The sequence below is a fragment of the Saimiri boliviensis genome, chromosome 10 (assembly GCF_048565385.1).
Source record: "Saimiri boliviensis isolate mSaiBol1 chromosome 10, mSaiBol1.pri, whole genome shotgun sequence".
Classification (NCBI taxonomy): domain Eukaryota; kingdom Metazoa; phylum Chordata; class Mammalia; order Primates; family Cebidae; genus Saimiri; species Saimiri boliviensis.
The window spans coordinates 66790684-66809828 of NC_133458.1; the positions used below are offsets into that span (position 1 = coordinate 66790684).

At 40.7% G+C, this 19145-nt stretch overlaps 1 protein-coding gene and 1 long non-coding RNA gene across 5 annotated transcripts in view; one reads left to right on the forward strand and one right to left on the reverse strand.

Annotated features, from left to right (window-relative positions):
• LOC141580084 (uncharacterized) overlaps positions 1 to 14895 on the reverse strand; it is a 27990-nt gene extending 13095 nt beyond the window's left edge. The window contains exons 1-2 of one of the 2 annotated variants that reach the window (XR_012512096.1): positions 14432 to 14895; positions 1709 to 1909 (exon numbers count right to left, since the gene is read on the reverse strand). This is a non-coding gene — a long non-coding RNA (uncharacterized LOC141580084). Of the gene's footprint in view, positions 1 to 1708 lie in introns of both variants that reach the window. The other variant, XR_012512097.1, reaches the window with a different exon arrangement.
• CDK14 (cyclin dependent kinase 14) overlaps positions 1 to 19145 on the forward strand; it is a 689971-nt gene that overhangs the window by 102395 nt on the left and 568431 nt on the right. The window contains exon 1 of one of the 3 annotated variants that reach the window (XM_010345161.3): positions 14875 to 15416. The exons of the other annotated variants lie outside the window; for them this stretch is intronic. Coding sequence (XP_010343463.1) covers positions 15326 to 15416 — 91 coding nt within the window. The 5' untranslated portion in view covers positions 14875 to 15325. Of the gene's footprint in view, positions 1 to 14874; positions 15417 to 19145 lie in introns of those variants that run through there. 3 annotated transcript variants of the gene reach the window in all.

Sequence of the window (19145 nt, forward strand, 5' to 3'; positions counted from 1 at the left end):
CAAATTTCTTGGTTAGAGCAAGTGTGTGATTTTTTTCAATCTACGAGTATAGTCTAATCGACCACATTTAGAATATGAGAACCAAGAGTATTCTATGATTATGATTATAGATCTAATTACTAACAGTTGAAATTTGCTTGCTTAAGTAGCCCAGATAATGAAAATATCACGTTAAGTAGTCTTAGGTTCAAACCTACAGAACTGAGGACTTTGCAAAGAGAAAAATTTCCATGGCTGGAGAACTGCATTCTTAACCTGGGCCAGGTATTTCAAAAATATGCAGTTTCCATCATGAGGGAATACAGGGAGGGAGGAAGGTGGGTGAGGACAGAAATGTTACAGATGACTGTGCAAACTCATCACCACTGTAGGAAAAACAACACAAAACCACGAACTCGGTCAGTAACATTATCTTAGGATCTTAGGCCTGTAGAGAACTGGCACACTTTTTGGCTGACTGTCATCCTCAATAATTTAGCTTATAGTTACACAATGTGTTTCCTTAAGAAAACTCAAAGAGCCCTATACTAGTGATTTCATTGTCTTTATAACATTCTGAAGCCAAAAGCAGAAAGGAAGTTGTCAAGACAAATGTTATGCAATAGAAATATGACTCAAGCCACATATATAATTTAACGTTTTCTAGAAGCTACTTTTTGTTGTTGTTGTTGAGACAGAGTCTCCTTCTGCTGTCCAGGCTGAAGTGTAGTAGTGTAATCATAGTTCACTGCAGCTTCGACCTCCTGGACTCAAGCAATCCTCCCACCTCTGCCTCCCAAAGTGGTGGGACTACAGGTGTGTGCCACCATGCCTGGCTAATTTTTGTATTTTTTGTAGAGACAGGGTCCCGCCATGTTGTCCAGGCTGATCTCGAACTCTGGGTTCAACTGATCCTCCCAGCTCGGCCTCCCAGTGTTGGAGTTACAGGCAGGAGCGACAGTACCCTGCCTTAAAAGCTACATTTTTAAGAAGTAAAAAGAAACAGGTGAGGCCGGGCGCGGTGGCTCAAGCCTGTAATTCCAGCACTTTGGGAGGCTGAAGGGGGTGGATAACGAGGTCAAGAGATCGAGATCATCCTGGTCAACATGGTGAAACCCCGTCTCTACTAAAAATACAAAAAATTAGCTGGGCATGGTGGTGCGTGCCTGTAATCCCAGCTACTCAGGAGGCTGAGGCAGGAGAATTGCCTGAACCCAGGAGGCGGAGGTTGCGGTGAGCCGAGATCGCGCCATTGCACTCCAGTCTGGGGTAACAAGAGCGAAACTCCGTCTCAAAAAGAAACAGGTGAAAATAAGTTGAATGTTAATATTTTATTTAACCCACCACATCTAAACTATTATTTCACTATGTAATGAATATAAACAATTGTTCATGAAATTTATTACATTCTTTTGTTTGTACCAAGTCTTTGGGTTTATTTATTTTTCACCTTTTATTTTTAGATTCATGGGGTACAGTATTGAGTACTTGGAAATCTAGTGTGCTTTTGACACTCCAGCAAACCTCAATTCAGACTGGTCACATTTCACATGCTCAGTAGCCACATGACAGCACAACTTTAGAGAATAAAAGAAATGGCGACCCTCACAGAACCTGAAGTCTGGGCTCTATTGCAAGCTAACATACAGTGAGTCACAGTTTGTCACTGCCCTGCTTAAAATCTTCCATGGGTTTCCTGTCACACCTGTAACAACAGCTGATGTCTTACCTGTAAGGCTGCACATGGAATAGCCCTTGCCTTCCCTACTGATTTCGTAGCTTGCCGATTTCCCTTTCATTCTGTATCCATCCTAGGCCTTCTCTTTTGCTGACTCCAGTTCATTCGTACGTCAGGTTGGTGGTGGTGCTTCTCCTTCAGCCTCAAATATATCTTCTCATGGCTCAAACCATGAATTAATTCATGTTTGTGCTGAAAAGTCATTTTATAAAGGCTGATCAGAAATAGTGCTATTTTATAAATGATCAGAATGGCACTTTTGCTAGTCACTCTCCAGCTACTTACCCTGCTTTCTTAATGTTTATTTTATTTGTTTATTTTTGAGACAAAGGCTTGCTCTGTCTCCCAGGCTGGAGTACGGTGGGGTGATCTCAGCTCACTGCAACCTCTGCCTCCCAAGTTCATGCAATTCTCCTGCCTCAACCTCCTAAGTAGCTGGTACTACAGGTGCATACCACCATGCCTGGCAACTTTTTGTATTTTTAATAGATATGGGGTTTCATCATGTTGGCCAGGCTGATCTCAAACTCCTGACCTCAAGTGATCTGCCTGCCTTGGCCTCCCAAAGTGCTAGGACTACAGGCATGAGTCTCCACATCCAGCTTTTAATGTTTATTGCACTAAGTATGGAAAGTATATATGCATGTATACTATTATATATATTTTTTCTTTCTTTTTTTTTTTTTTTTCTTTAAGACAGGGTCTTACTCTGTTGCCCAGGCTGGAGTGTAGTGGTGAGATCACAGCTCATTACAGCCTCGACCTCCCATGCTTAAGAGATCCTCCTGTTGCTGATCCTGGCAAATGGGACTACAGGCATGTGCCACCATGACTGGCTAATTTACAATTTTTTGTAGAGACAGGGTCTTGCTATATTGCCCAGATGGCTGTTGAACTCTTGAGCTCCAGTCATCTTCCTGCCTTGGCCACCCAAAGTGCTGTGATTATGGGCATGAGCCTTGACACCCAATCTGCATTTTTTGAATTTGTTTACTATCATCTCCTCCACTGAAAAGTTTTATGAGGTCAGGGGCTTTGGTTTGCATACTGTTAGATTACCAGCACCTGGAACAGAATAGGCTTGTTGAATGGATAAGTCATTTGTGGCAGATCATTTGGAGGGTACAGCGCAACATTTAGGAGCTTACACTCGGAAGCGAGACTCCTTGAGTTTGTACTGCAGCCTGTCTCCTGACTAGCTCTGTTCCTTTGAGTAACTGCTTAACCTCTTGTAACCTCAGGTTCTTCATCTGAAAAATTGGCATGTTAATAATATCTACTTCATAGAGATGATGTTATTTTGAGGATTAAATGAGATAAAGTAGGTCAAATACTTAATACAGCATCTAGCTCTTAATGAACTTTTCAGAAAAATTTGCTATTATTATCTATTAAGCAGAGATGAAAATGAGTGCTTCTGCTTAGACATACTTCACCTACTCCAGTGCTCCATAGCCTTGGCCCTGGTCAAGGTTCCTAACAGACATTCCTCTATGTGACCCACCCCTATCTGAGTTACCCTTTTGGCACCATTGGATAGGATGAATGTTCTCCTCCCTGAGTCTCACAGTGAACAGACTTTCCTACTACTTTTCTGCCTGCCCCTGCTCATCCTCCTTTGCAGGTTCCTCATCCTCTTCCCTTTTTATATTTGTTCAGGCTCTACCTTTCACATTGATTATTCTTTTCTTTTTCTTCAATTTTTCAATTTCATTAACATACACATAACACAAAATTTACTATGTTTAAGTATACAATTCAGTGGTATTAAAAATTCATGATGTTGGGCAATCATCACCATCATCCATCTTAATAACTCTTATTTTATAAAACTGAAACTCTATGCCCATTAAACAATAACTCCCCATTTTCTCCTTCCTTCAAACCCCTAGCAAGCACCATCCTACTGTCTCTATGATTTTGACTACTGTTAAGTACCTCATGTAAGTGGAATCACACAATATTTGTCATTTTGTAATTGGCTTATTTTTTCACTTAGCATAATGTCAAGGTGTATCCATGTTGTAACATGTGTCAGAATTTCCTTCCTTTTTAAGGTTGAGTAATAACCCATTGTGCCCAACCTAAAGTTTCCTTTTAAACTATGTATTTTTAATATCCAGGAATTTATTTTTGGCCTCTGACTGCTACTTTTAAAAAATTTGTAGTACTCAGTTCTTGTTTACTGGCTTATAATATGTCATAATATTTTGCTATCTTGTTTTGAAGATATTAATAATATTTTTCTTCTTCTTCATAGTCTTTATTTCTTCCTAGCTGTTTTCCTATTAGTTTGTTTTGGCCTCTACTTTTCTTATTAGAATATTCCGCCCGGGCGCAGTGGCTCAAGCCTGTAATCCCAGCACTTTGGGAGGCCGAGGCGGGTGGATCACGAGGTCGAGAGATCGAGACCATCCTGGTCAACATGGTGAAACCCTGTCTCTACTAAAAAAAAAAAAAAAAAATACAAAAAATTAGCTGGGCATGGTGGCACGTGCCTGTAATCCCAGCTACTCAGGAGGCTTAGGCAGGAGAATTGCCTGAACCCGGGAGGCGGACGTTGCGGTGAGCCGAGATCGCTGCATTCCGGCCTGGATAACAAGAGCGAAACTCCGTCTCAAAAAAAAAAAAAAAAAAAAAAAAGAATATTCCACCAACTATATGGAGATCTGGAGATCCTTGGCTGCATGCCCACATCTGGGAAAAAGGTACTGAAAAGTTTTTAGAAAGCTTAATTTATATGGTTCAGCCTGTCAACTGTGGTTTTCACTGCAGGATAATCTGTTGGCCAGAGCTATGTGAAGGAAGTGAGGAAAGATGGCTAGGGTCCTTGACATTCAGTTACAAACTTTCAGTAGGTTGCTTCTCAGCCTTGTCAATGGCTGGCTTAGGAATCAGCTTTCTTGGAACTGACAACTATAATTTTTCCAGTTTCCAAATTGTGTTGCCACTTTTTCCTCTTCCATTACCTGTGTGGTTGTGGACTTATGCTTTTTAAAAAACTCATTCATCATAGTTTTGGTGAGTTTTTAGGAGGAACAGAAACTACCATGAATGTTGTCTGCCATTTCTAGTAGGAATTAAAGCATACTAACTTATACTGTATAAGTATTAAAGTATCTCCTTTTAGGCCCTTGCCGAATTTGCCAACCTCATCTGATGTCTGTTGTATACTCTAGCTGCCATGCAGTTTCTTGAATGAGCCATGTTCTGCCTTTGCCATCTGGCCTCCACAAATGCTGATCCCTCTGTAAGGAACTTCTGTTTGCTACATGACCACCACTATAGATCCTTCAGAACTCAGTTTAGGTGTGATTGCTCAGAGTGGATGTGTCTTACCCTCCAATTAGGGCAAAATGTCCTTGCTGTGGCACTCAGTCTTTTCTCTGTTTTAAAATAAGTCATGTTTTATTGTAAAGGGTAGTTTTAACAACATTTTCCCTCACTCATCTGTGAGCTTTGTGCAGGCAGGGACTATGACCATGCTCCATCTCATCCACTGCAGTATAACCAGATCTTAGCACAGTACCTGGGACTTAGTAGGTATTCAATATGTGTTTCATGAATAAACAAATGAAGACAGGTGAAATTACTTTCTTACAATAAGGCAACACAGTACTGAAAATGGATTCTCCCAGTTCTTTCTGTTTAACTACACCATCTGCCCCTTTTTTCTTGGTTTGTAATTAAAATAAATCAAATATATTTGGTTAGGTGCCCCGAAATTGGGAAAAGGAGATAACAACCCCTTACATTTGTAGGTGGTAGGGCCAGGATAATTGTCCATCTCTAATTTACAGTGAAGGAAGCAGAGAATTGGTAATACTACACAGATTATGAGAGAGGATTCTAGAACTAAGAATTGATATCTTCTGCTTCTAGCCCTGCTTTGTTTTTACTGTTTGAAACACGCCTAGGATGTTTATCTTTCCAACTCTATTGCCCTTCATTCTCTGTGGGTGCCTCGATGTTATCCTCCATATTTGACTTCCATCAAGTAACTACCATTATGTTGCTATTCCAGGGAGTGAATCACTGATTCTCACTTGATGGGGGCAGTACAATCATCATCTTGGAGTCTTTTGCAGTCTACACATGGCTCTTCCTCTTCCTGCCCTTTCAGTCCCTGCCTAGAATGTCCTAGAGCAATCCATTAAAGGTGCAGCCTAATAACTTTGGTATGACTATCTTCATAGGTGAGGAATGTTGGTTTAAATATTAATTATGACTAAGCTGTATTATATTAATCTGTTACTGACACTAGTACTTTTGTTAATTTTCTCAGATGTGGAGGTGGTGGTATAATGTGAATCAAATACCAACTTTAGAACTTCTTAAAATTGTTTTTAATTTTTAATTTTTACTCACGACATGGCTGCTTACTTATAGACAGCTTTAGAACTTGATTGACATGCTGACCTGCCACTCACCAGCTGGGTTGGTTTGTTACATTTTATTTTGACAATTAGAAAACCTACAGAGAGTTAAAAAACAATGCAATGGAAACTGTATATTCCTCACCTACATTCACCAATTTTTATCATTTTTGTCACTACCCTCTCCCGTGTGTGTATACATGCATATATACATATGGAGATAGATCTATATGTGTGTGTATATTGCTATTGAATCATTTGAACATAACTTTTGTTAAAACATTTAAAATTAATTTCTATATATCATGACATTTTATCCATAAATACCTGTCACACCTAAGAAAATTAACTTTAATTCAACATCTAACACACTGCCAATAATTTCTCAACTTCTCAAATGTATTTTACAACTATGTGTTACAAAATAGTGTGTGATTTTATGTTATTTTTTAATCCAGGAGTCAGTCAGCATTTGTGCATTACTTGTGGTTGCTATGTCTCTTTAATATAGAACAACCCCCTTCCCTTGTTTTGCTTTGCTTTTCATGAACAAACATTAATATTGATACCCTTTCAAAAGCCCTTATCAGTAATCTTCTAGAAGTTCCCACATTCTGGGCCTGTGTGATTGTTAAGCGTTTTTGGCAAGAATACAACATAGATGGTGTCAGTACTTCTTGTTGCCTTACATTAGGAAGCACATGACATCAGGATGTCCCCTATTGGTGAGTCTATGTTTGATCACTTGGGCAAGGGCATAACAGCCAAGCAAACCATTGTGAATGTAATCTGTAGAGGGTTACATTGTAGAGGATTATTACTGCTATGGTCTAAATGTTTGCATTCCCCATAAATTCATATGCTGAAATCTAACCTCCAGTGTGATAGTATTAAGAGGTGGGGACTTTTGCAGGTGATTAGATTATGAGAATGGGGCCTTAATGAATGGGATTACTGCCATTATGAAAGAGGCCCCAGGAAGCTTGCTGGCCCCTTCTACCACGTGAGAACAAAGCAAGAAGGCACTGTCTATGAGGAAGGGGTCATTACCAGGCACTGGATCTACTTGCACCTTGGTTTTGGACTTCCCAGCCTCTAGTACTGTGAGAAATAAAGGTTTGTTGTTCATAAACCACATAGGGTATTTTTGCTAAAGCAGCTCAGATAGACTACGAAAATTACCATATGGATATTTTTTTTTTTCTTTTCAGACAGAGTCTCACTCTGTTGCCCAGGCTGGAGTACAGTGGCACAATCTCTTTTCACTGCAACCTCTGCCTCCCAGGTTTAAGCAATTCTTCTGCCTCAGCCTCCCAAGTAGTTGGGAACACAGGTGTATACCACCACATACAGCTAATTGCTGTATTTTTAGTAGAGACAGGGCTTCACCATGTTGGCCAGGCTGGTCTCAAACTCCTGACCTCAAGTGATCTCACCTGCCTTGGCCTCCAAAGTGCTGGGATTACAGATGTGAGCCACTGTGCCTGGCCAATATTCTTTACCCAATGAAACTACATCCAGTGATTTATTTGCCTCAATCAATTATTATATTGGGGTTGCACAATTGTGACTTTCTAATTCTGATGTAACTTTTACACTTACTCAGCTAAGTAGTGTTTCTCATTTTTTATTTTTTAATTTCATTTCTTTTTTTTCTTTTTTGATGTCACCACATTGATCGGAAAATCATTTTTTATTTTTTTGAGAGAGGGTTTCTGTTGCCCAGACTGGAGTACAGTGGTGTGATCACAGCTCATTGTAGCCTCAACCTCCTCGGCTACAGCCATCTTCCCACGTCAGGCTCATGAGTAGCTGGGACTACAGGTGCATGCCACCACAGCCGGATAATTTTTAAAATTTTGTGTAAAGATGGGGTCTTGCTATGTTGCCCAGGGCTGGTCTTGAACTGCTGGGCTCAAGTAATCCTCCTGCCTAGGCCTCCCAAAGTACTGGGATTATAGGTGTGAGCCACCATGCCTGATCAGCTGTGTAGTTTTTTTGTTTGTTTCTTTTTTAAGATGGGATTTCACCATGTTGGTCAGGCTGGTCTTGAACTCCTGACCTCAGTTGATCCGCCTGCCTTGGCCTCCAAAGTGCTTTGATTACAAGCGTGAGCCACCACGCCCAGCTGTGTAGTTTTAAGAAATTAATTTAATTTCAGGCTGGGCATGGTGCCTCATGCTTGTAATCCCAGCACTTTGGGAGGCTGAAGTGGGTGGATTGCTTGAGATTAGGAGTTTTACCTTTTTTTATTGAGACGGAATTTTGCTCTTGTTGTACAGGCTGGAGTGCAATGGCACGATCTCAGCTTGCTGCAGTCTCCACCTCTCGGGTTCAAAGGATTCTTCTGTCTCAGCCTCCTGAGTAGCTGGGATTACAGGCGCCTGCCACCACACCTGGCTAGTTTTTTTTTGTATTTTTAGTAGAGACAGGGTTTCATCATATTGGTCAGGCTGTTCTTTAAGTTGAGATTAAGAGTTTTAGACCAGCCTAACTAACATGGTGAAACCCTGTCTCTACTAAAAAATACAAAAAATTAGCCAGGTGTGGTGTCTGATGCCTGTAATCCCAGCTAGTTGGGAGGCTGCACTCCAGCATAAGTGAAAAAGTGAGACACTCTCTCTCAAAAAAAAAAAAACAACAAAAAAAAGGAAATTAATTTGATTTCCATGGACCTTAATTTTTTCATCTGTAAAACAGGATAATAAAAGACAATTCATAGGGTGATGGTGCAAGTGGAGGCAATGTCTTCAATTGCCTAGTATGTAGCAATAATTCCACAAGTGATAGTTTAAAAATGTTTAGATTATTTACAAACACCAGTTAGAGAGGAATTTAGTCAGTTGTATGTCTTTCAATACTGCACTTTTAATTTCTTTCCTATAAGATAGAGAAAAGAAAAGTGCAGTGTCATAATTTAAAAATTTTGATGCATTTATTAATCTGTCTGAATATGGCCATTTTCTTGAATTCTCTTTGATTCAGAATAGTTCCTTTCTATACAAAAAGGACAATCATGATTATAAAAGTATATCAAAAGAAAAAGAAGTGACATACATCACGTGATAAAAATGCTTTGTAAAAGGGAACTTTTCGGTAACCAAGAGTGTGTCAATCTAGAACTGAAACCTGTGTAATGATCTTGGGCACATACTTTTGGCATTTCTAGGCCCATTTTCTTGTGTAACATAGTGATAATGATAATGTCTGTTGCGGTAGTATGAGTTAAGATAAAACAGGATCATTAATTCATAGTCTATTATACAACCTTAAATTATGATAGTAACATTTTACAATTACAAATATTGAGTTATTTTAGCTAGAGAATGTCATAAGTACAATAGTATTATCAATATGACTTTTATAGATACTTTTTTTTTGGCTTGTAAGTGCTTGCTTGATTAGAATAGATATGTGAATGCAGATGACCTGTCAAAGGTCCTGGGAGGAAAGAGTAGGATGTTTTTGACAGAAAAGCTGCATTTTTGAACTTAATTGCCCTTAACAGGACTTGTCTGGACTGCACAAAAGGCATAAAGTTTTAGTTCACTAAGGTATTAGTTTCTGTCCACTTTCACTTCCATCTCCAGAGTTCAATTACAGGGCTGGTCTCCGAAGTTTAGTTTTGATGGATGCAACATGATATATTAAAATCAATGCCATTCATAAATGAGGACCCATAGTTAATGGCACATCTGTACCACAAATACAATTAATACCAAAAAGCATTATTACATGAACTGCATCTTAGAAATGTGGTGGATGTTTTCTTGTATAAACATCTATAGTACAAATTATGTTAACAATAAAAAACATGAGTGATATGCATTAAAATATTTAAGCATGGTTTAATGGGAGAGGGGAACTTACCAGTTTTTAATGCATGCTTTGACCCTGGTAGTTTATCTTCTTCAAAACTATCCTAAGCTAATTTATGGTGAACATCATTTGATGTTTTTACAACTTCTTTGTCCTTCTTACAATCATTGGCAAGTAAATCAATTTACTTAGGTCCCTGGGTCTCTTGACATGCGGGATGAAAAAATGTACAATTACCAATAAAATAAGCAAATGTAGGCTTTTTTGTCAGCAGGCAGTGATTTCTGTAAATGTGAAAAGGATCTGAATTAGGAAAAAGTAGGCAATGGATAGCTGATGAAACGAGGAGGAGAGATGAGGGAAGTCTTCATTAACCTGAGTTGTGAATACACTGGTTTCTTCAACCTTCCATTTTACTCCCCTTTCTGATTTCAATTTGCTCTTTGTCTAAGAAAAACAAGAACCCTTAAGATTAGATACTGTCTAATAGTCGGAACGTTAAGAGTTGGTGACAAGAATTTTGGAGTTAATGTACTAATTTTACTGATGACTCACTGAGAACTTCGTATAAGTTACTTAACCTTGTGTTACTTCAGTTCCTGATGTGTTCAAAAAGAATAAATTTGATCCTAAAAATAGTTAAATAGGTTGACTATTTAGAGTTCCAAGAGGATATTTAATGATGTAAATTTCTACCACTTTAATATTATACTTTGGCAGTATGTCTTAAACTATCTATGCTGTGGCTAACTTCTAAAACTACATTATAAACATATCTTTTTAAAAATTCATTTTCCAACTCCATTCTCCATGTCCTTGGTATCCTTGTTTCATGAATTTCTTTTCTCTGATAATATTTTTAAAACTTTCAGATCATTAAGTCTGCTTTTGCTGGTTCTTTGGATTCTAATAAAATCCTTTATATTTTATCTTACTTGAATTAGGATTCTTTATCTTATAATCTACTGCCAGCATATTAGCCTGATATTTTTCTTATATGGAAAAGATTAATATTTTATTTTATAATAAAAGCATTATATATAATATGACTAGAAATGATATATCTTAAATTTCATATAATTTTTGTCCATGAATCTTTGTCTATCTTATTTGTGTATGAATTACTCATTAATATATCTATAGTATATAAGATGAGAGAGGGAAAATTGCTTCATTACATTTTATTTATCTGTTAGAGATGGGGTGTTGCTGTGTTGCCCAGGCTGATCTTGAACTCCTGAGGTCAAGAGATCCTCCCACCTTAGCCACCTGAGTAACTGGGACTATAAGTCTGGACCATTGCTCCTGGTTCACCATTAAATTTAGAATTAGAATTTTGCAGATATAAATGGCCCTAGAGGTCATCTTGTTCAAGCCCCTCATTTTATAGATAAGAAAACAGGTAAATCACTTACTTGTCTAAGGCTACAAAGCACTTAGTTATAGAGAGTAGGGACTAGAACTCATGAGTCCCGGGTCCCCAGCCACTGTTGTTACTACTGAACTCCTAATACACTTGTACCCTTTAACTGGTGAATCTGGTTAACCCATGTTGGATTCAGCCTCTAGATAAACTTATCTCCTTGTACTTGAACGCTGCACCTTTAATTCAGGCCATCCAAAATTATAACCTTGTAAACCAGAAGTCGAGATGGAGAACTGGCACAGATCCATTATCCAACTGAAAAAACATATGCTACACAGATGCTGGATAGTCATCTTTGTTTCCAAGGACAGCACATCACTTCTCAGAGATAGCAATCCATTCCACGATTATTTGACAAACATTAATTTACATTCTCTATGCAACAGGCACTGGGTATTTCCTATCTTAGGATCCCTGAACTTATACTCTCAAGATCAAGGCAAATGTGAAACAAATAATAGTAAAAAGAGTTGAATCTTTAAGTATACATATCTTAAAAGCATGAAGTAAAAAAATGCCCTTTTTTACATCACATTTTCTTGCAAAATTTGCCCTTTTAAAATATAATCAGAAAAGGGAGCAAGATGAGCATATAATGGAAAGTTGATGACTCATAATTGCAAAGCTTTATTTGGTCCATGCTTAACAGCTGTTTCTCCTGCTAGGTATACTGCTGTAACTAGATAAAAGTTGTTCCGGAGTTGGGAGAGCTAAAGTTTTAAAGTGGGGTGGGGAAAAAGAAAAGAGATGGGGTTTCACCATGTTGGCCAGGCTGGTCTCAAACTCCTGACCTCACATGATCTGCCTGCCTCGGCCTCCCAAAGTGCTGGGATTACAGGCATGAGCCACAGTGCCTGGCTCATTTTTTTTAAATGAAATCAGTATGTACTGATGTATAAATATGTACAGGCTAAGTGGGGGAAAAGCATGTTTAATATTAAACCATTTGTGGAAAACATGTACACACATCTATGTGTTTCTATATGCCTAGAATATTTCTGGAAAAAAGAACAGAAAACTGTTGATTGTATATGATTGTATATCCAGAATAGAGAGAATGTTTCCTTTTGCAATTTATACCTTTAAGGTATAAATTGAATGTTTTATCCAAGAATGCATTACTTTTATAATAATAAAAATACTAATTTAAACATAATCCATGCTACTAAAAATAAAAAATTAGCTAAGTGTGGTGGCACGTGCCTGTAGTCTCAGCTACTTAGGAGTCTGAGACAAGAGAATCGCTTGAATCTAGGAGGCAGAGGTTGCAGTGAGCCATGATTGTGCCACTGCACTCCAGCCTGGGCAACAGAGTGAGACCCCGTCTCAAAAAAGAAAAAAAAAAAGAGTGTATACATTTGCATGCTTTTACCATAATTTAAGAAGAAGCTGAACTACTTTTTTAAAGTCAGAAATACTGTGAAGGGAACTGGCATGGCGGTGCACACCTGTAATCCCAGTACTTTGGGAGGCCGAGGTGGGTGGTTGCTTGAGCTTAGGAGTTGGAGACTAGCCTGGGCAACATGATGAAACCCCGTTTCTACAAAAAATACAAAATTTAGCTGGGCGTGGTGGCACACACCTGTAGTCCCAGCTATTTAGGAGGCTGAGGTGGGAGGATGGCTTGAGCCAGGAGGCGAAGGTTGCAGAGAGCTGAGATTGTGCCACTGTATTCCAGTACTCCAGCCTGGGCAACAGAGCCAGACTTTGTCAAGAAAAGAAAAAAGAAAGAAAAGAGAGAGAGAAAGAGAGAAAGAGAGAAAGAAAGAAAGAAAGGAAGGAAGGAAAGAGAAAGAAAGAAGGAAAGAAGGAAAGAAGGAAAAAGAAGGAAAGAAAGAAAGAAAAAGAAAGAATGGAGGGAGGGAGGGAGGGAAGGAACGAAAGAAAAAGATTGGGAAGGTAAAACAAATATATATTTAACGTATTTGCAACAGCCATTGTCACAGTGAATAACAGTCACAGGTGTATAATAGTGAAAGTTTGTTAAATTAGTATTTCTTCGTTTGTTGACTCCTACAGCCCATCAGTGTTTTGATTGGTCGCATTCAGCTTTTCATTCATAGCTGCTCAAAACTTTCTCCCTAACTAACCTGAGGAAGTGGTAAAAGTCAGACTTTTTTCCGGTATGAGGCCACCCTTGGTGCTGTCTGTAATTATCTAGATATGGCAGCCAGGACCCAACAGCTTTGCGTTTCAACTCATATGGACTTTCCAGGCGAATTCCTTGCCCCCCTCTGCTCCCCACTTAGCTTGACTTCCTGTCTTTTATCATCCGCAATCTATCAAGATCCTACAATGTATTCAGTGTAGGACAGAACAAATCACTGTTTTACTTCACAATTTAAGGAAGGCAGGGGGCTAGTTTTTAAGATAAAAATCTCTTAACAAAACGTAAACTCCCTCAAACTTCCTTCAAACCAAATAGCATTGTCATACTCTCACAAACTCTTATTACTTATAAAGCCAGATGACCCAAGATTACTAACATTTCTATTCATAAGGAGTTTGCTGGCCCCAAATCAACACAATCAAGCCCTCCCCCACCTTCCTTCTCGCTCCCCTGGGAGACTGACGTTTGGATCTCACGCTGCACGAGGTTTTTTCAGAATGAAGACGAAGTGTGTTTGCTGCTGGAACTGTTTGTCCTGGAATTTTATAAACACCTTCCCCACCCCTTTTTAAAGTTCTGTTTTTGAGGTGGCGGAAAAGGAGGTCGGAATCTGTTTAGCCTCTAAGTCTCTCAATTCAGAAATATATTCTAAGAATGAAAGAAAGACCAAGATCTGTGTTTGCTATTTACTGCAGAACTGGGTATTCTCATCAGAAATCACCTACATGTGTCACCAAGATCAGAGACGAGGATGAGGGAAACAGCGTGATCCCTGCCTTCTGGAGGGTTCCAGTTGAAGCTTCCGCTGCCTCTGCACTTGACCTCAAAACAAACAAAAAATCCACCGCAAACAAATCCGGGGCCACCATTCCCCTTGGATGTTTCATCTTGACAGCTCTGTGGTAAAAAAAAAAAAAAAAAAAAAAAAAAAAAAAAAAAAAAAAAAAGGCACCCTACATCTGAATGCGTCCCTAAGGCCTTACCGCACGCAGTCCAGGAGGCAGTCCAGGCAGCTGCCCTCCACCCAACTCCGCGCTTTTTCACACGCGCCCCTGGGAAGGACAAAACCGCTCAAACGACTGGACTCGGCCCGTTTCCTCTCGGTAGCCTCCCCGCAGCCCAAGACGCTGTCCACAGACGCGGCCCACTCCTACCCCGGCCCTTTCGCAGTCCTCCCGCGCGCGGGCGGGGCGGGGAGGAACGCGGGGGCGGCCGGGAGGGGGCGCCGCAGGGGCGCGAGCCAGACCCGGAGGGCCGCGGAGGACGCGGGAGGCGCGCGGAGAGCCGAGGTCTCGCTAGGATCCCGCGCTCCGGGGCCTTCGGCGAGGGAGGGGCGTGGCGGGGGCAGCGGCGGGGCGGCGGGAGCGTCGGCGTGGCGATTCGGTGCCCCGGCTTTTTCTGCCCAGCGCCTGCAACTCGAGGCTGAGAACTTCTCCGGCCGGCCCACCAGTCCTGGCCCCGCGCAGGCGGCGCCGGGCGACTCCCGCACCTTGTCCCCCGTCCGCCCCCGCCTCCTCCTCCGGCCGCACCACTCCCCCTGCCGGCCGCGATTCTCTCCGTTACAAAGGAGGGAAAATGAGCCGGGCGGCGGCGGCGCGGCGCGGGGCCACCACGGCGGCGGCGAGCGCGGCCGCCCCCGGCACCACGTAACCCGCCCCCGCCCGCCCAGCCGCGGCCCAGGCCCGAGCGGAGCCTGCCGCCTGCAGCCTGCCGCCGTGCGCCCGCCTGCAGCTCGCCTCCTCGGCCCTGAGCGTCGCCTCCCGGCCGGCGGAGGAGGTGGAGGAGGAGGAGGCGCGGCTTTCCCCGCGGCGCGCGCCCCCGCCGTTGTCTGAGCTCTGCTCTGGACCAGTTTGGGGAAGTTGCCCCGCGTCACCCAGATGTGCGACCTCATTGAGCCGCAGCCGACCGAGAAGATCGGCAAGATGAAGAAGTTGCGGAGAACTTTGTCAGAGAGTTTCAGCCGCATTGGTGAGTAGCGCGCTGCCCCCAGCGCCCCCAGCACCCGCTCCCCTCGGCCCGCGCCCCCGTCGCGCTCCTGGCACCAGCCATGCAGCTGCCACCGGGTCTGGCGTGGGGTGCTCTGCGGGCAGGGGTCGAGGGCACAGTGCTGGGGATGCCGGGGAGGGCGAGGACGCAAAGAGAAGAGACCCCTCTCCCTCAGGTTCTGGGGGTTCATTGGTAGACTGTCTCAAGCCTACCATATGGGTTCCCCCCTCCTCCGCCACTAGTGCTCGCCCTTTCGCGCGCGTGGGGGACGGGCGAGACGATCCGTCGGCCCCCACCGCGCTAGGGGCTGCGCGGCTGCTTGGGTCACTTGTTATTTTTTTGCGCACAGGCTTAGATATTGGGTGTTTGTTTGGCCAGTAATTTAGCTTTGGAAATTGGTGAAACGTTAGACTGTGCCCTGGTATTGTTTAACATATCCAACCTAAAGGGAAGTGGGACAGTTACCTTGGGACCTATTGTTCGGTACTTCGGGTCCTGGAAAGCGAGATTTGGGTGTTCAGTCTTGAGGGCTCTGAATCTTCCTGCTACTGGAGAGAAATGCGCGCTGTGAAGTTGTCTGGACATTTAGGAATGTCTCCCAAACTTGTTCCATTTACTAGAGCTCAGGGGCTATTGTCTTTAAACCAACCAACCAACTGAGCAACAATATTTAGGACAGTGAAGAATAAATTCTTGTCACAGGTTGTAACAGGGTGACAACAGTGTCACGTGGAATGCATTTGTTAGATTTTGAGTATTGCTTATATAAAACCTCTTTTAACGTGAAGAGGTAGTTGCCTTCCCTGCTGTCATAACTTTCACTGATACAGGTAACTATCCTGAGCAAGAGAATGCCTTAGACACAAAAAATAATCCTTGCGAGCCCCTAGGATGCCGCCTAGTCTTTGTTTCACTTGTTTAAAATGTCATCAATGTTAACGAAAGTGTTAATGGAAATTAAGCATAAAGGTGCTTAATTCCTTAAAATAAAACCCTGGAATGCACAAGAGTGTTACAGATACTCTTCCATTCATTGTAAGATATGTAAACTTTCTTCGAGTATGAGAGTACAATAGATCGAAATTTAGCCGTGTGTGTGTGTGTGTGTGTGTGTGTGTGTGTGTTTGTGTTTTGTCTTTCGACTTAAAATTTTGTGGTGTTATGCAAAATCTTTCCCAAGATGACTGTAAAGTTGTGGCGTGAAACCAATCTTTAGTTTTATTTATTGCATGTATTGGATATTAACAATTTTGCTCTTTGGAGTTAGGGATACATATGGAGAGTCCCTGCATTCAAATGAAGTTTGAAGCCAAGAAGAATGTGAGAGGGAAATGTTGAGTCGTGTGCATTATTAATGAGGATGTTTCAGTCCTGACCCAAACCTTCGCAGAGGCGGGTTCTGGAGTCCATTAAGCCCTGTTCTAAAACACATTAACTATATGTTTACCAATGCTAATGATTCTGTTGGAGCCCCTCCAGTTTTTTGTTAAATAATTCATTGCAATTGAGTCTCAGTAAGAAACCAAGAACATTAATATAAAAGTTCCTTATGTTTAAATAATTTCAAGGTTTTGATTGACAATCAGTAAAATCTGGATTAAGTACAGTGCTGGCAAATGAGGGTATTATAGTTAATTGGATTTTCTAGCTTACTGAGATTTAGTGATGTGAAACTCCTTTTGAATCTAACTCTTGTTAAAATGTCTTCTAAGATCTAGTGGATTTTATATCCTCGCTTTAGAACACAGAATACAGTGCAGTGAACACAACTGATTATTTTTGTATTGATGGAGGGTATGATTCTGAATCGTAGATCTTATTGTGAAATATTGTAAAAGAAGATACTGCAGTGATTATAGGTGTATACCAAGCCAAGGGCATTCATTAGAAATAGCATTACAGAAACAAAATCTGTATCTTCTTATTTTCTTAGTGTTTTATATTGTATTTGCAAAATTAAAACCAGTGAACTCGTTCTGATTATCTAAGGATTTTTAAGGTGCTAGAGGTTGTTGAATTGAGGGTTTACTATGGGATTATATAGTGCATAAGTTAAGAATGTGGGCTGTGTGTCACACAGGCTGGGTATTTACAGTGTTGCCATGCCTAGCTGAGGTCCCTCAACTTCTCTGAGCTTCAGTTTTTCATGTGCAATTCGGTTTTGTTGCTGGCTTTTAGTGAAATAATGCACATCATGTCCTGTGTGGCACATTATATAAAGACTCAGTAAACGTTCAAGATATGTCATTGTTGTTGTTATTATTAGGGATTCCATCATACTGACGCAACTGATCTTATAGATAGAAAGCAAGAGAAGAGGGAAGTAGCCCTTGACTTTGTAGTATAGCCAGCCTTACAACAGCATGTGGGTTGGAGTTAGGCAGGCCTGGATTTGAACTCAGTTTTCCTTTCCTGCACTGTGCCTTTGGCAGCCAGTGGAGTTTCCCTAAAGTCCAGAGTCTTCATCTGTAAATATTCATATAAGGTGAATATATGTGAAGATTAAATCGGATAAAATACGTGAAAAATCTAGTGCAGTATCTATCACAAGGTGAAGGACAATGTGGTAGGTTGTTTTTACTCCTTCCAACTTTTGTTTATACCCCGTTATCCTCCTTTCTTCATGGGTACTTCATGAGGAAATCAAAGAGTGAATGGTTTATTCTTGTTGAATAATCCACACTGCAATGTATTCATTCTCTTTAACCAATCTAAGATGGCTTTTGAAATAGACATACTGACTTTATTTTGCTGCTTTGGTATGATCCAAAAGTGTAGCTTGTTGCATGGTAAAATGTACAATATTATTGTTTAGCCATAAGAAATTATTAATCATTCATCTATAGAAAATGAGAAAATGTTTGAAAGTATCTGATATTCAATCAATGTTTATTATTAATAATAATTCTGAATACATAAAAGTAGCAAGCTAATGTTTAATTTATTTACACATCTGCGGTCATGCTGACTTTATCACTGCCCACCCCAAATACAACTGATCTGAGATTACTACATTATAAAACACATTGGCTTTCAAGCCATAGCACTCTAATTTACAGCATCTGCCAGAGAACGACTATGATATAGCTATGGTTCTTTTATAAGATGGGTGTAATTGAATTTTGAAGTCCCCATCAATTTCAGTAGTATTTATGGTTTTCTACTAAATAGTGCCAGTGTGGTCACTTACTTAGGAATTACTGCTGTTGTCTCACCCTTTTTTTTTTTTTTTAAATTTAGGCTAACGAAGACAAATGGGAACTTAATTACTGAATAGTTTAAGTATATTAAGTTCATTTCCTCTTTTCTTTCTTGTTTCTTTTTTGTTTCTGAATGTTAGCCTAGAAGGAGAAAGGCTTTATGTAATATCCGGTGTATGATTAAGGGCAAACCGACCTTTTTTCATATTCATTTCAATGTACTTCTTCTTACTTATTTGGACTTTCTCCTAGAGAAAGGAAGTTTATACTCTGTGATATTTGAGATGAACCCCATGTATACCATTTCTTTAAAGGATATGGTTTTTGAGGGAACTAAATAAAAAGAAGAGGCTGTGATTACACTGAACTTTGGGGTTTGTAATCTTGTGCTATAAGTGTGTAATTCTAGAGTTCAGTTGTCATTTGATGAATTCATTATGTCAGAAAAGTGAAAAGTAAGGTTAAATGTTCAGACACAAATTTAACTATTGTACCACATTCTCCCCAATGC